This window comes from Pelobates fuscus, chromosome 3, assembly GCF_036172605.1.
Source record: "Pelobates fuscus isolate aPelFus1 chromosome 3, aPelFus1.pri, whole genome shotgun sequence".
Lineage (NCBI taxonomy): Eukaryota > Metazoa > Chordata > Amphibia > Anura > Pelobatidae > Pelobates > Pelobates fuscus.
Genome location: NC_086319.1, coordinates 17,280,356 through 17,297,874, shown reverse-complemented (window position 1 = coordinate 17,297,874; position 17,519 = coordinate 17,280,356). Strand labels below are relative to the sequence as shown.

The window sequence follows — 17,519 nt, the reverse complement described above, 5'->3', positions numbered from 1 at the left end:
TGTAAACATTCTGTGTGTAGATGGCGCAAGGCTAAACAAGGCAGAACATCAATCCGTTCACATCAGCTACTGGGCACGGGATCAATATCTGCATTAACGATAATGTCACGGGATTATTTTACCTGGCAAACCTTTTATAACAGGAGATCTCCGCCTCAATGTAATGGTTCTGGTAAATGTACAAATTAAGGCAAAGCAAGTCAGCTCACTGCAAACTAGAATTACCAGTCTGTTTAGAATGGAAAGTCACAGCTCAGAGTCTAGAACATCGTAGCTCTTGGCTGATCCAGCTGCTTGGCTTTCATCCGTTTACAATGAGTCAGTGACTACTAGTCATCATTATTAGTTCAGTAACATTAAAGTGTTTGTATAGGGCATGATTTATTAATAATATGGTGAATAGTACCAAATTAGGGACAAGTGATAAAGTTATCCAGTTTGAATTTTTTTTTTTATACATTATTAATGTGCACTGCATAGATACAGCAATATGATTACAGCTCTATTAAATGAGTTGTAAAAAGACAGTAGAACATACAGACAAGGGTTGCAGGTCTCTGATGTACATTCACAAAGCAAACATTTAGGAATTGACTTAGAGGATTGAAAATTGTATGCCAAAATCTTGAGTTATAACGGAGTTTTACCAATTTTGCTGTTTTGGACAAAACATGCAATTCTCCAATTATAACTGTTGATTTATGTTGCTTTCTCTGTAACAGATAATAAACAGATACATACAGCTTGAAGTATTCAATGGCGTCAATCTGATTGCAAGCATGACAATTCCACAAATACGCATAAGTGACGGGGAATGGCATCATCTCCTCATTGAACTGAAAAGCTCCAAAGATGGCAAAGACATAAAATATTTGGCCGTAATGTATCTGGACTATGGAATGTATCAGGTAATACATGTGTTCTATCGGGACTGCACGCGTTATCCTGTAAGGATTTATATGCTGCAGGTTTTGTTTTTCCACGTTACATGTTGGCGCTTTATAAATAGAATTGCCTTTGCTCTCTGTTTTGCTAGAACTGGGTGGAAATTGGGAATGACCTTCCTGGGTTGAAGCTGAAGAGTATCTTTGTTGGGGGTCTGTCTGGCTCAGATGTCTCTGTGACCCAGGGTTTTAATGGATGTTTGAAGGTAACGACCGCTTCCGAAAACTCTCACTTATAACATTGTAGTGATTATGGTAATATAATTTATTTTTTCCAACTCTGTGTAGGGGGTGAGAATGGGCGAGACGTCAACAAATATAGGGACTCTAAACATGAACAAAGCGCGGGTAACTAATGTGGAGAGTGGCTGCGAGGTGGAGAATTCGTGTGATACCAACCCGTGTCCTTACAATAGTGATTGTAGCGATGACTGGAAGAGCTTCTCGTGCAACTGTGAACCAGGTGAGCTTTAACTCTTTCAAACTGTTTAAGTGAATACATAAATAGCCAGTAACATACGCTTGCCATACATAACCAACCAACAGTGACATATGATTGTGAAATAAATGTCCTGAATATGGTGACACTACCCATAGTTTTTGGTGTCATGGAAAACCTAAGATAGAGCACAAAGAAAGCAATTCAGTACTGGGTGATGGTAGTTTTGGTCGGTTCTGCCTATGTTAGAGTGCTGTGGCTTTTCGGTTTAATTGCCTCCAAATCTGTCTCTACTCCCTCCTGTCCTAATTTCATGCTTCCCAGTGTTTGGGGTGCTGCATATGGGCATGAGATCCAAAGATATTTAAAGGATCAAATCGGTTTTTCGTGACACTATAGTACCCAGAGGGTGCCCCCTCCCAGTTCCTCACCTTATTCCACCGTTGGGTTCCTTTACCTCTCCTCCCCCGCCAAATCAGCTCCCCTGTCTGATGTCAACGGAGCGGAATACACATGCGCAGTGCTGCGCGCGCATTCAAAGTGTCCATAGGAAAGCATTTCATAACATGCCTCCATCGTCGCAGATGCACCTCTAGTGGCTGGCAGGAAGGCAGCTACTAGAGGCTGGCTTAACCCTAGAGGGACAAAGCTGAAGTGGTCTAGGTGACTATAGTGTCCTTTTAAATCCAGAAACCATCCCTGAATTAGGAAGTGATGACCTTTAAAGTGTTTTGTCTGAAGGCATCTTCAGGAAGGATGTATTTTTTTCTGAGCACTCCCTTTTATTTGTTTTATTTGAAAAAAAAATACTTCTAAGTGAGAATGCATCTTACCTCTGTACCTTTCATATTGGAAAAGGTTTCTGGTACTAGAGAATGGCACGCCCGTTGCCCCAAAAGAGTTAAAGAGATGCACTGATTGGAATTCACAACCCTTGGCTTGTTCCAGACCCACTAATGGAACAAGTAGAAATATTGACATTATCACCAAGGGAATCTGATTAATTGAGCTATTTGAAAGGTGTCCACATGTGATGAGACTTCAGCCCGATAGCTCTAATGTAACCTTATCTTCTTTTGTCCCCAGGGTTTTTTGGCAAAGACTGCTTAGATGTGTGTAGCTTGAATCCCTGTGAGCATGTTTCAACATGTGTCCGCAAGCCCAGTTCCTCTCATGGATATACGTGTGAATGTGGGGCCAGCTATTACGGACAGTACTGTGAGAACAAGTAAGACACAAATTAAACTCCATTCGTGTTCACTTTTGTTTTCTGTTTTAGTTTTTTATCATCTTCACCCATAGTTTAAAATTACTTGTACACAGTTCCAGAATACTCATCTTTATCATAGCAATATGGGTCATCTTTATAAAGGTAGAATGGTTGCTATTCTGGGTTGAAGTGTGAAATGTTCTCTTTGAATTCGAGGCTCTTTGCTCCAGAACAGTTCCTGTTTTATCAATTCTCTGGCCTTGTCTAAGTGAGTGCATAAGCTATATTTCAAGATATTAGTTAGTTTAGAATTGTCCATCTCAATCCATTCAAGTATTTTAATCTTATTTTTCTTGACCAGCTATTACCAAACATCAAATGAAAGGGTTGCTGGTATAACCAGTCACCGAGACCTTGATTTAGATGTAGTCATTCTTCTCATACAAGGTTTTAAGGCTCCTTTAAGTTGAAGAACAGTTTAAAAAAAAAAATCTCAAATATCGAACTATTGTCATTGAGTAATGGCTTCAGAATAACAAGTCTATTTTCATCTGTTCCATGTAGCAAAACCAGCTCTTTGTAGAATTTCAGAATGATCATTACTTTGTAGCAGATAAAATGACCATCCTTCTTCCATATTTTCCTCTCTCTCTCTCTCTCTGAAGAGTCAATCTCCCTTGTCCGAGAGGATGGTGGGGGAATCCTATCTGCGGCCCTTGTAACTGTGAAGTTAGTAAAGGCTTTGACCCGGACTGTAACAAGACCAATGGAGAGTGTCGATGTAAGGTGAGTGTAATGAGATTGTTAGCCGCAGCAAACCCGGAAAATTATGGAGTTCAACCTTTAGTCAGACTTAACTACTTCCAAATCCTTTGTGTACTCTCAATAATTCCTAGATTAGTGAATGGATGTTTGTGTTAAAATACATTGCATGAATATATTGCTGAGAGCTCTTGTTGCTTTATAACAACCTATTTGTTTTGTTTCTAAGAGACATATATGGACCCCATTTCCTCCTAGCACCATAAATATTACAACACACTGCAGTGGTTATGGTGCTTGCAGGTCATGAGCGGCAGCTATTTTAATGGCTAGAGGGAAATTCACCAATGCTAAAGGGCTGTGGTCAAATCTTCGTGTTCCCCAGTGTAAATAGTACCTGCTCCTGCCATACAAACACTGTATTCAAAGCGAAGAAGTAAAACTTTATTTCTATATCTACAACCATAACCACTGCAATAACCATACACTGTAATGTTACAATTTACAGTAATGATACAGTAAGCTGTGATGTTACAATGAGCTGTAATAACATGATAAGCTGTAATGATACAGTTATACTATCATGGTACAATAAGCCAAAGTGGTTATGGTACTTGTAGCATCCCTTTAAAGGGACTGATGACGACAGACAGATGGGCACTTGGCTGAAAAGAACAACTGAAGGTACTGCAAGCCATTGAACTTGCTGTTACCAAAGTATTCAGTGTTTTACTTGTGTGATATGGGGGATTTATAACATTTTCTCTGAAAGGTGCAATTTAGGTGATTAACCTCTTATTTACTGTATTGGTCCCTCTGTCAGTTACGCAGAACATACGGACACATCATTTTCAATAGGACCTTGCTAATTACTTCTAGAAGACAAAACATCTTACAGTTGCTCCCACAAGCAGCAATCAATCAATGTCAATTTGTCATAAAATAACATATGAGACACCGGCACCGCGATGCAGGGGAAGAATTTTACTACTTGTTTCAATAAGTCTTTAAAGTAAGCAGCAGACAGCTGTTTATGGAGCACTTCGTACATCGTTCTACCTGTCCCGTAACATGGTGTGATTGCGGTAACTAATTGTTATTATTTATCAATTTACAGGATAACTATTACAAGCCGCATGACAGTGATACTTGTTACCCATGTGACTGTTTCCCCTCTGGTGCGTTTGCTCGTGGATGCGACATGGAGACCGGACAGTGTCCGTGCAAACCGGGAGTCATTGGGCGCCAATGCAACCGCTGTGACAATCCATTCGCTGAGGTTACTAATCAGGGATGTGAAGGTAATCTTCATCGAATTCTTACTCTTTATTCATTAATTTTTGGAATGTTCTGAATTGCAGGGCTATGGCAGTTCTAAGCACTTTTATTACAATTTGGATTTATTGCTATTTAATCCTACTAAGTATCTCATAGTACCCTCATTTAATGAATGACAGCCCCTAGTAACTCACATCCGTTCAGACTGGGATTGATAGAATAAAGTTGCTCTGCCAGAGGCCCCCAGACATATCGCCCCAAACACGTTACTATTGCTGTGTGCCCCTGTTATTGTGTTATTGAGACCGCCGCACCTTGTATGTCTCATTTAAACATTTCACAGAGAATTTATTCCCATTTATGTACTTGCATGGCCTTATAGCAGTAAAATAAATAAATATCTAAAGATTTCACTTGGAGTCAGATACTGCATGTGAACGAATATTCCCAAATAACTCTGGATGTTCTATTATACGACCAACGCTTGATGGTTTCCAACTCAATAAATGGTCATTTTCCACACCTCTAATCTCACATCTATGGGAGTGGCAAAAACTAACCTTGTTTTTTTTTGTTTTTGTTTTTTTTTACATTTTTTTTTTTTTTATCTTTCCATGACATATTTTCCTAGGGAAACCCTGCAAACATCTAATGCGTTTGTTTTTGATTTTTGAAATGTTGTTGTCACAAGAGAAGCTATCGGATCCACCGGCAGACACCGTGCCGTGGTATTATTTTTGGCACATGCACTTCCATAGGTGACAACAAACCGATAGTTTAAGCTTTTTCTTTCAAACTGTTTGTACGTTTCCCTCTGTTGTATTTCTGTGCCGTGCCATTGATGGAGTACAGGGGAAAAAGACTGACAGCGCAATAGAAATAGTCCAATCTGCAGATATATCTGTCCAAGGAAAATTGGATTAAAGAATTATCCTAGCACAGGATAGTGAGGCAGTGCAAGATAACAAACTTACTTGAATTCTCTTCCTGGCACTTAATCATGAGCACACTTATGACTAGGTGCTTTGCTACACCTGAAAGGCACTAGACATGACCGTTTATTTTTTCTGTTTATGCTGTGCTATATTCGTTCTTAAACACACTTTTTTGGAAACTTGAACGTGCAGATTGGAATCTGTTTTGCACGGTTTAGTGTGCCTGCCCCTTTCTCTGCTGTTTTCTTTAATTGCACAGGTGTTTTTTTTGCAGGGAGTACTAGTGAACATGAAGTAAAAGTTTCAGCAAGATGTGCAAGTATCTTCAATAGTTTCTAGTTCTTCATTAAAGCCAGTAATGATGTAGTGGACAGTAAATGTGATGGGTGCAGATAAAGACAAGCAGTGTTATCCACGAAACTACGAATTGTGTCATATTATTATCTGAATGGCAACATTTAGGCCAAATAGTTGCTTTGGAAAATTTCTCCAACTCGGCTAAAGTCATGGCAGAGCTATTTTGGCCAACGTTTTGCAATTCCGATTCTCTGAGTTTTGTGTCACCTTGCAGTGTGGGAACAGGAGACACTGAGCAGGTCTGTCACACCTTCCTGCCCCCCCGTATAGCCCCACACATGATGATAAAGTGTAACAATGTCCTCTCTCCCATGCAGTGATTTACAATGGATGTCCCAAAGCCTTCGAGGCTGAAATCTGGTGGCCGCAGACAAAATTTGGACAGCCAGCTGCTGTTCCGTGCCCCAAGGGATCTGTGGGTAAGCAGCGAAACTCTATCTGGGAAATCAATGCAATAATAACGCCAAATTATTACCCCAATATGACATGACATTATTGTTCATATAGTGCTAACATATTCCATAGTGCTGTATATGTTTTCAGTATGATTCTGTATGAGGCTGGCTATACTCACACTTCTTTAATGCAAGTTTGTAAATATTTAATGCTCTATGATGGATTCCAGTCTAGAGTGTCCCTTTAAATATGAAAAAGGAAACTGTGAATGATTTACAGAGTGACTCAGCCTCCCTGGCCAGTCAGTTCATCAGACTGTTTAGACAGGCTTGCCCTGTGTTAGTAAGAGGAAGCCAACTTTGTTTAAACCGCTTCTGTACTGTCTGTCACGTTAACGGAGTGTGGGTTAACGAGGGGCAGTGGGTACCGCACCGGGCTGGGTTACTAATAGTTTCTCATATGTAGTTCAGGATAGTATAGAAATTAAATTATGGATATTTATGGGGGGTTTTCTATCCGTTTCTAATCTGTCATTTGTTTTATGGCAAATACTAGATTTACACAACAGTTTACTGTTGGAGATTAAAACCTTCTATGTTATTCCACTTGCCCCAGTCTTTAAATATAAAAAAAATCAATTCTTTGTTTTATACTTTAGTTGTAAATTCCAGAGAACTGAGAATTGAACTGCAAATTTTAGATAAAAAGCAGAATTGGAAAATTGCCCCTAATTTTATGCCAGTTGCCCCCAATTTGCAATGTGTTCATGGTGCTGCAGTCTGTTTCTGGATAGTAAGAGCCGAGTTCAGTCTGATACATACAGACAGATTAAATAATCCGAATGACTGGGTCTCTGCTCCAGTAGAATGTTAAGCTCCACTGGGCACGGAGACCCTTTAAAACACATCCCACGTCCGTTTCCATAGTCGTAACGGTTAAACATTGAACTGACAAACTTTGAGAAATTCCAGTCAGTTAAACCATGTAAATCATTGCGGTATAATCGATAACTCAAAGCAGCTCTGAGACATGAAGCCATTTACTGCATTATTACCCATTTCCTTATCTTCACCATTACCGCTTTACATTGATTTTAATTTAGTTTACTATATAAAGACTGGATATCTTATCTCTTGTTTAAATTATTATTTATTTTTATTTGTAACAATTAAGCTTAACACAGGAGTACGCAGGTCTATCTCGTCTATCACTGGTGTGGTTATTTATTAAGCTGTGATTTGTATTTATTTATTTTAAGATCATAAAAAAAGTTTTGGAGAGGACATTTTTTTCCCCGCAGTTTGGCTACTCTGGCCTAAAAATTTAAATTCATTTTCATACTTTAGTGAGAAACTGTGTCAATGGACTGTGGGTACAAAAATGGGCATATGTGGGGCGGCAAGGTAAATGCACCCTGCGGGTTTGTCAGGAAGAATTTGGATCATTATCTTTTTGCCTGCGGTCCCTCATAGAACCACAGAGGAGTTTTTAGTCCTTTTTACATAACTAGATCCTTTTTGTGATGCTCTGCCCTGTCTGTGCTGCCAGTATGTCTTGTACCAGACTCCCTGTTTCATTTTCTGTGTATGTGGAATTGGTTTGTCTATGTAAGCAGGCGCTAATCTTCCCCTAAGGAACACAATTCGTTCTAACCTGCCCTGGCATTTAAATAGTTACGTGAGTTTACGGTGTTAATATGTCATTTCCTTTTTGTACATCCATGTTCTGTTAGTCTGTGCAGAAATGTAAGATTGTAAGATTATAAAGTATCGACTTCTTTTATGTGAGCTCGATCGTAAAGGAGCTATTGAAAGGTAATATCGGTAACAATGGTGTTTTGTCGTTGCTGACCCTGAACAAGTTTCGTGGATTTATTGTTTGTCGTGGAATATTATAGGATGTCAATCTGGTTTTATAATCCCCGATTCACCTGGCTTCCCAGAAATCCTCCTTATAATTACCAGAATAAAGGTTTATAGGACGTCACAATGAGTTTCTATACGGACAAACTGTGATTGAACAAAAGACCAAAATAAATCAGCGCTAATGGCTTGGAAAGAGAAGTGGAAAATGTTTTTGTTTTAATGTGCTGATAGTGTGAGATCCAAGTCTCCGTGAATCACAATGGCTGAATTGCAGTGAGAAAGTGTATGTTTTAGACATTTAAAGACGCAGGATGCCTCTATTAGAATTCTCCTGTTACAACCTGAACCAATATAGATTTTTGTTAATTTCTTATTTTTGGTATTCAAGTAAATTTCAAATTAGAGGCAAAAGAGTGGAGTTGAAAAATATAATTTGAGCTATTTGTGCCTAAAATTTGTAATTCACTTTGAATTCCCAAACTGCTATGTGAATCGCTGCTTGTTAGTTTGCCCCATTATGGGGTAACTCGGCAAGGTTATACCTGGCACCATAACTACTACAGAGGGCTGTAGTGATTATGATGATTATTGTAGTCCTTTAAATGAATGAGGGATTTAATTTTGGAATAGTCTCCTTAAAGGCCAACTGTTATGACTGTGTTACCTAGTAATGGTCTATGAAATGGAATATATTGTAATATAAAATCCTTGCCATGGGTTATCCCTTACCTTTAGAATCCTTACCGATGGCAGGTAGGTAGAGCTGTGCTCGAGCAGTCGCAGAGACTAAATGAACATGATCTAGCTGTATGTGTCCGATTTCTGATTATGTTTTTTGTTTGGTGTAGGAAACGCGATCCGACACTGCAGCGAGGAAAAAGGCTGGCTTCCTCCTGAACTCTTCAACTGTACCACCCTAACCTTCTTGGATCTAAAGAGTTTGGTGAGTTTTCATTCAAAAAAGTTGCATGTAAAAAAAAACTTTAAATGTGTAATTCGGGGGTGCCAGGCACCCTGTAATTAGCATGGGGGTCTCGGTGCATTTTAATTAGGACACCAGTAATTAAATCAGTGCTGTTATTGAGTGTTGGAATGTTCAGCCACGCTTCGCATCAAAATTTCAAACCTCTGTGATGAAACAAAAACAAATTTTACAGCTTCAAACCGTGCAGCAAGAGGAAAATACCACATTTAAAAAAACAAAAAACTTTTGTCTAAAGAAGCTGTGTGCTCATTGTACCAGATATCTGCTAGAAATCTTTTATTCTCTGTTTAACAGATAAAAATAGTCCCCACAACGTGATGTAAAAGAACGTTTCTGATACATTCTAAGAACCACAACATCTGCAGCTTGGCTTATCAATATAGTGGTTACAGTGCTATAAGTCTGTACGCCATCCCTCGATTTGTTTTTGTATGGTTTGAGCTTTCTTTTCTTTTTTAGTTTGAAAACAAAACACAAAAATAAATGTTTTTTTAAAAAACCATAGGCTTTCAGCTGTATCCATAGACCTGCCCCGCCTGTGACATTGATAAAATGGAAAGTTCATTATAATCTGTATTATCGAGTGCGCATCGTTCCAAGCTGGACAGCAGTATAGGCTGAAAATTGCCACATAGACACATTGCGTCTTAAGCAGTACAATAAACTGTAGTGGTTATGGTGCATAGAGTGTCTCTTCCAGACACTTTGTAATGAGTGCATTATTAAAGCTCTGATGTGCCTGTACGTCTTCCACAATTTGACATTCACGGTTAACACTGTATCAGTGTGAAGGGGGATGTTGCACACAGAATATCCAGTAATTATGGGATTATGTAGCGTCTCCTCCATTCGCATGGCTGTGTTAATGAATGTTTGGAATCCGGGATGTCTTTTTCAGCTACTGATGTTGTACACTAGAAGATGTCACATGATATAACTGACATCACACAACTGTAACACATTTTGCGGTTTGCCTCAAAGTATTTGTGCGGTTGGGTGTGAGAATGTGTGTAGTTCTAGCAAGGCTTTGGGAAGGAGCAAACAAGTAACCTATGAATTATTCGGCTTTAAAATATGTTACCAGAATTCATACACAGCCGTGTCCGTATGTGTAGATGGAATACAACATTTACAGCAAACATTACCTAGAATCCTGCTTACAGCAAGCACTAAATCCAAATATCTCAAAACAAAAATGTTGGACAGATTTGAAGCTTCTATGTCGGCAGCTGATCAACCAGATTTACAGCCCTAATTTATGTTAAACCCTCAAAAAGATTTGAGAGGAAATGGTTGTAACCGTTATGATTCTTCGTTCCTTTAAAATAACGACTGATGAATTGTATCTAAAAGGTAACATGATGTTTGTGGGTTTTTTTTATACACATTCCTGAGGTTGCATTAATCCGAAATGAATTGTTTGCAGAGACTGACTGCTTTTCATTTGTTCGTGTTTTAGAATGAAAAGTTACATCGCAATGAGACCACTCTGGATGGCGAGAAGTCCATCCTGATCGCCCGTGTGCTGCACAATGCCACCAACCACACCAAGGCCTTCTATGGGAACGATATCAGGACAGGATACCAGATGCTGGTTCGTGTTTTGCAGCATGAGAGCCAACAGCAGGGCTTTGACTTGGCTGCAACAAGGGATGTGGAATTTAATGAGGTATGTAGAACTTGTGTATAATTATCCACTCTGTAAGGTGTGCCCAAAGTTTTAACAGGAATTAACTAATTAATTCACCGGATGTCTTTAAATTATTTCCTACATTTCCTTGGAAAATGAATGCAACCTTTTGAGTTTTACCTAAACCTCAGTGTTGGGATTTCATTGAGATTATCATTCAGTTTCAAAATATACAACAAACAGGTGTCTACGTAGAAGATCATCTCTGGAAGATCCTAGGGTGTCTTTTCTAGGTCACATTTTGTACGATCCTGGTGTCTTCATCAACCCAAAGGAGACACCAATGAGGAAGAGGTTTTAGTAATTATTTCTCCCTATCTCCTCTCCTTTCAGATGACAATATCTAAGTGGACATATTACTTTGGGTTGAGATCCTTTTAATTAGGAACTTTTTATTCTAGTTAAAGATGGTACAATACATTTGAGATGTGGGTGCTGAAGCCCCATGTATGGTTATCCTCAGCCCTGGATTTCTACGGTGGTGGAAAGGCAACAAGATATTATGAGTTTTTTTTCTGTTTTCTTTTTACATCAGGCTGCTGATTCTCATAGAATGGCACTTCGTATATATAAAAAATACATTAAATCTATATATCCCTAGTATGGTGCTTCTCCAGGCTACTTTGGGGGAGGTGATGGCCCCCAGGTGACGGGAGAGGGGTGTGATGCATTAGGGTTGCACTTTAACCCTTTTGCTTATATTAAGTAGTGTGGCTAAGCAGAATTGCGCTGAATACCTGAGAATGCGACATTTACTTGTTTCAGGTTATTTTTCGATGGACATCCCACCTCTCATAATTAACTAGGTTTGTATCCTAGGGTGGAGCCTTTGGGTAGGGGTCATTGAATTTTGCTTTGCGTTCATGCCCCATTGGTTTACTTAAAGTACAGTAAACTAGCCTCAACAATCAACTCTAGCTGTAACTAACAAACTACTGCTTTTTTTGTATTATAATAGATCCATGGCTACATATCATTCAGATTATATCTACGATTGTTATAAGAAGTTATTGTCCCTTTAAATCTCATGCATGCCAGTGACTGTTGTGTCTAGACTTAGCTTGATACATTGTGTTGCCCATCTCTCAAAGGGCAGTTTTTACCAGCAGGAAGACGTTTTAAAAAGAGCGATATTTGAATAGATTTGCCTTCGAGCCTGAGTTTACCTGCGTTACCATGATTACAAAATATACATTTTCAGAGCTTCTTTATTTACTTTCTGGCTCATATTCCCTTTGGAACATCTTGTCAGGTCTATACTATCAGCACGACAATGTTATAGTTAACTCCCCAGTGCTAGCAGCATATTTAATGTCTGGTGTAATTCCAGTATTAATTTCAGTTGTTGGACAATCGCCATAAAATGTTCATATTCTGATGCCAAAATGAATGGTTAGAATATATGATGGTAAAAATCGGAGTCCTGGTTCCTTTATGCTGGCCTCAGCTTGCTGACATGAGGCTTGGCGGTAACTGGACGCCGTTAAAGTGGAAGATACACTGGTGAGATAGAGTGCGGCCTGTTGATAGATGCTCTGTCGATACGATCAACCTTCCTTGAAGATAGTTTTCTGAGCTGGCTTCCTGGCTCTCTAAGCCCCTCTCTCCGAGCTCCGCATTTGGAAGCTGACTCCTAATTTCTTAGCAGTAGTAACATTTGAAGCCAGGGGCCGAGTCGGGTTTCCAGATTAATAATTATACTAATCACTGAACTTGGCTCCGATTTGTTAAAGCTGCCTTAAGGGATTACTTGTAAGTAATGCGTTTTTTGACCCCGGGGTCTGTTCTAGGAGAGTTGATACCATGCACTGAGCCAGGCACGCAGAGTTTCCAAGTTTTTCAAGAAAGCAGGATTAATAATCTTTTATTCTCAGGAACTTTCCTCTGCCTAGTAGACTTCGCACACATCCACCCAATAGCCTTCATTAACCAGGGATGTTAAAACGTTCAAAGAGGGCTTTGCTAGAACAGCCCCCAACACACGTATTAATGTGTGATCCCCTTGGATGGGATCTGTCCTGTAGCACACTAAACCCTCCCAGCCCTTTAAAATAAATAACTAAAACAAATAATGGGGCATTCACGCACTGGCTGTGCAGGAGTGACACAATTAATTAATGAGGTTTAATTCATTTGTGCAGGTGCAGTAAGGGTTAATTAGGTTCTTCATCACAATGGAAATTCTTCCCTAGAGCTCGGAGTCTAGGTTACCAGTAACTGGGGAGGTGCAGCTAAACGAGGCATTTTTTATCCCTGGGTCACAGGGAGATGTTTTTAGCGGATGATCTCAGGGGTAGTTGGTTGAAGGGGAGTGGGCTTCTTGTGAGTATTTGTCTTTTCTTTCAGATATATTTTTAGATAATGGTTTGTTCTTTCAAATAGTTTTTATTGATACATTTTGATAAAACATAACAATTTAATTTTGAAAACAGACAAGTAACGAACATCGTACAATTAAGAAAAATAAAAAGTAGAAAAATACAAATCCATTTATCGGTGGCATTTAGCCCCCTCACGCTTACACGGGATGGATACAAATCTTTTGGATAGATGTTGGAGAGCATGTGGTGCTCTGGGAACTCTAACACATATATGGTGGCAATGTATGAAACTTTGGGACTTTAGGATGGAAATACATAGATTTATCAAATGGATAGAACCAGCTAGAGTTGAATTTCTGCCAGAATTGGGATTATTTTAAAAAATGACCTGACACAGTAGACAAGGTAAACAAAATTATAATCGGTCATGTTTGAGTTGCTGCAAAAACAATTATACCGTGCTATTGGAAGTCTACAACTATTCCATCTATTTAAGAAGTCATAACATAATACCTGATAATAAACTATATGAACAGGCACTACGACAACCTATTCCACCTTCGGATGCATTAAAACTTCAATGGGATACTTGGGTTAATGATTTGAATAATAAAATGCCAGCAACAGAATGGCTTACTATATTCTAATTCTGCGAAAGGTAAAAATCATATAAACTTGGAACACATAAAATCGATCCCGGACTTTCAGAAGAATCAATCTGTGTGCGTACACATGTGGTTATGGTATCTCGCAGATTTTAATAAATACACATTTCTCTATATTTTCCCAGAATGTTATATATGCTGGCAGCGCAATACTAGATCAAGGAAACAAAGAGCATTGGCATCAGATCCAGAGATCGGAGGGTGGCACGGCGCAACTTTTAAAGTATTATGAAGATTATGCCAACAATGTGGCTAAAAACATGAAGAGGACATACATGAAGCCCTTTATCATCGTATCTCCAAATATTAGTGAGTATTGGCATTAATCAACCAGCTTATAATCTGATTATATGTATGAGGGGGTCATAGGTATTCCGTGTATTTCATAGCCATAGAAAAGTTAAATAAAACCCAAACTTAGTTCTTGGCTCCGTAGGTACTTACAAAGAACGTGACCACGACATTAAAAAATATAGTTTAGTGGATTGTAAATAAGAAAACCAGTGATGAAAATTAAAACAGAGGAACACTTAATTAATGTTACAGATTTTTGGGGGGTTATTGTTTGTATAGCACCAACATGATCTGTACCGATGAACAGAAAGAAAGAGGGAAAAAAAAAATTTAAGATGCTTTTTTTTATTTTTATTTATACCAAGCTTGATAAAAGTCAACTAACACATGGGTACATGTAAGTGGGCAATGTGCATGTCTGTAATTTACATTCTCAAAGGTAACCGATAAAAGCAGATACAATGCAGCATGGAATTGTGGTGCAAAAAGGTTTTCTTTTAGAAAAAATCCTAAAAGGAGCAATCATAAAAATTGCATCAGAATGAGGTTGTTATGGTGCAAGTAGGTCCCTGGGACCCGGGTTAACTCAAGGGGTTTAAGCGTTAAGAAACGGTTTACCCCAAAGTGCTGAATCCGGTGCTCAATCGTTCTGCCCACGAATATCCAGCACAGTCCAAGGCTTGAATCTGAAAGCCCATGTCAGAGATTTCGTGATTCGAGCCTCGGACTGTGGTGGATGTTCGTGGACAAAGTGATTGAGCACAGGTTTCAACACTTTGGGGTTTAACCTGTTCATTAATGGGTTAATCCCTGAAGCTAAGCTGGCTTTCAGGGACTTTCTTGCATCATAGTGATGAAGTTGTTATGGTGCCCAAAGTGTTCTTTTAATAACCAGATCATTGTTTACCTTGGCACAGTGACACACAGCTATTTATTTCTGGCGATAATAGTTTAATTTCGAAATACACGCGCTAAACATCATATTCTGTTCTCAGGTACCTCGATTGATAATTTAATGTGACATAATGATTATAGAAACAATATCTCCTCTCTCAACAGTCATTGCCGTAGACATATTCGATCAGGCTAATTTCACTGGTGCCAAGATCCCTGACTTTACCGAGATCTATGAGGATTATCCAAAAGATCTGGAGTCGTCCGTCATATTCCCTGATACGTTGTTTAAACCTGTCGACAGAAAAGGTAAGTGCATTCATATAACACCAAGCGTTAAGCATTTTCCATGTGAAAAAGTAATTACCAGCAGCTCTGAAAACCAAACGCCATTCATTTCTTGACAGCTTTGGGCATGCCTTTAATCCAAGGATGCGGCCCCACCTCTCTAATACTGCAGAATAATTAGGGGCCCTCTCCGCAGGGCCGTGTGTGAAGGTTGCTAGCGCTTTAATGGTTTTAACATGGCTTCTGAGCCTTTAATTCTTGCTTTTTGCCAGTTTTACGTTAAATGCAGGTCTGCACGCTTTTCACTAAACAGTGTAGGATTCTGGGACTGTGACCGGTTGTCTTTATCATTTAATGACCATTGGCGCTCTATACCTTCATCGTTCAATCGTTTAAGAATCCTAATAAGAAATGGAACCTGTCAGAACTTTAAATATGGTGAGATAGCTCAGTGAATGTGTCTCCATCGGCAGTATCTTATAGTCACAGGATTAGCTCCTGCAAGTAACTCATCCTTTCATACTATTAAAGTCAATAAAATAATTACCACCGCGGCCTCAGTTTCATATTTTTGGATACGCTTTTCAAATGATTTCATATTTTTGGATAAACTTATTTGTTTTATTTTTTTTTTTATTCGTTTTTTGAGACATTTCACAAAAGAATGTAGAGCAGTCGTCGTGGAACATCTCAATTTTGAAACCGCAATATTAAAAAAAAAATAATCATTGCATAAAGTTTTAACATGATTTTTTTTTCCTCTCAAAATAAAATACTGGTAAAAAAAATATATATCAATCTATACAAAGATATCAAAATATTAAAACATTTTTCAAAATATTTAATCATTTTTAAAAGTTTATCCAAAAATATTGAAAAGCGTATCCTAAATATATAAAACGAGGCCTTAAGTTGAATGATAACATTCTGAAATTAGCAAAAGGCTAAATGGATCGATCTTGGATAAATCTATTATTATGGTTAGTACAAGTATTGCATATCCCCTGTCAATGTGTAATAATGTAGCAGCTCTGGTTAATGGTGTTCATTAATGTTCTTTTCATTAATATGTATATGTTTTTTTTACACTCTCTACTCGCAAATTAATGATTGTGTGTGCAACCACTGTTACCTTCACATTGATTTGCATAATCCTTCCACAGCCGCTGAATATTTATTGTACAGAAATTGGCGAGAGTACATGATATTTCAGTGTATACAAGGTTGTTTAATTTGTAAGACTTGTTTTCCATTTAAAATCTATTAATTCTAACTCCATGTTTCCGAGCGAGAAGGCATCGCGCGTAACAGACACAGATCTTTGTTCGCTGTCTCTGTTGGCTAAGCAGTTTTGACAATTTTTGCCTTTTCTGTTCGCACTGTAATCTGTATGTACTTTACCACCCACTGAGTTGGTTAGCAAGTAAAATCCTGCGGAACATTCCACCCAACCAGAAACAAAATAACGATTTTATTATATCAAGATATGCAAATCAGGAATCTTGTTCATTCATACTTAACGTCTGTAGAGAATGAGTCATGCTGTACATATTGTGTGTGAACAGGAGGGACGACAGGTTTGGATCGCTACTATAACACATGTAAAGATGGATAAAGGGAATGTACAGCTGACATGTTATAGAACTAATGAATCTGGCTAAAACCTGCTTCATTAAAACACATGTAAAGATGCATTGGAGCTGTTAATTGGATATTTAATTAATGTACACATTCATAAACCTCAAGATGTCATGGACTTACCAATGAATTAAGGGGGTGCATTCAGATTGTTTGAATTGAAACGGAATTAAGATTGCTATCCCTGGAGTAACCCATTATAATATTTAACCCCTATTTACACTGTTACCTTTTCCTGTGCTTGCAGTGCTCCCAACAGTCAAATCTCCAAATCAGAAATTTGCCGGTGACGATAATGGGTATGATGCCAGTCTTTCAAAAAGGAAAAAGAGACAACCGGATTCCTCAGACCAGCATGCTGTTGCTATGGTGATCGTTTACCGTTCATTAGGGCAGCTGTTACCGGAACGCTATGACCCAGACCGTCGTAGTTTAAGGTAACGCACCGTGATCCTTCTGAACTTGTCATCTTGTTCTCTGGCAGTATATGGCATGAATGAATATATGTAAATAATGGAATCACTAAAGGCTAAATGTTAATGTGAATCTTCCTTGCAC

General features: G+C 38.6%; 1 protein-coding gene across 4 annotated transcripts in view; it reads left to right on the top strand.

The window, feature by feature from the left end:
* The window catches only part of CELSR1 (cadherin EGF LAG seven-pass G-type receptor 1), a 160,101-nt gene that overhangs the window by 119,041 nt on the left and 23,541 nt on the right, over window positions 1–17,519 (top strand). For all 4 annotated transcript variants that reach the window (XM_063446783.1, XM_063446780.1, XM_063446784.1 and 1 more), the window contains exons 10-21: window positions 723–908; window positions 1,037–1,150; window positions 1,233–1,407; window positions 2,470–2,611; window positions 3,259–3,379; window positions 4,473–4,656; window positions 6,243–6,344; window positions 9,035–9,129; window positions 10,631–10,840; window positions 13,973–14,156; window positions 15,201–15,344; window positions 17,209–17,398. In XM_063446783.1, coding sequence (XP_063302853.1) covers window positions 723–908; window positions 1,037–1,150; window positions 1,233–1,407; window positions 2,470–2,611; window positions 3,259–3,379; window positions 4,473–4,656; window positions 6,243–6,344; window positions 9,035–9,129; window positions 10,631–10,840; window positions 13,973–14,156; window positions 15,201–15,344; window positions 17,209–17,398 — 1,847 coding nt within the window. The remainder of the gene's footprint in view (window positions 1–722; window positions 909–1,036; window positions 1,151–1,232; window positions 1,408–2,469; window positions 2,612–3,258; window positions 3,380–4,472; window positions 4,657–6,242; window positions 6,345–9,034; window positions 9,130–10,630; window positions 10,841–13,972; window positions 14,157–15,200; window positions 15,345–17,208; window positions 17,399–17,519) is intronic.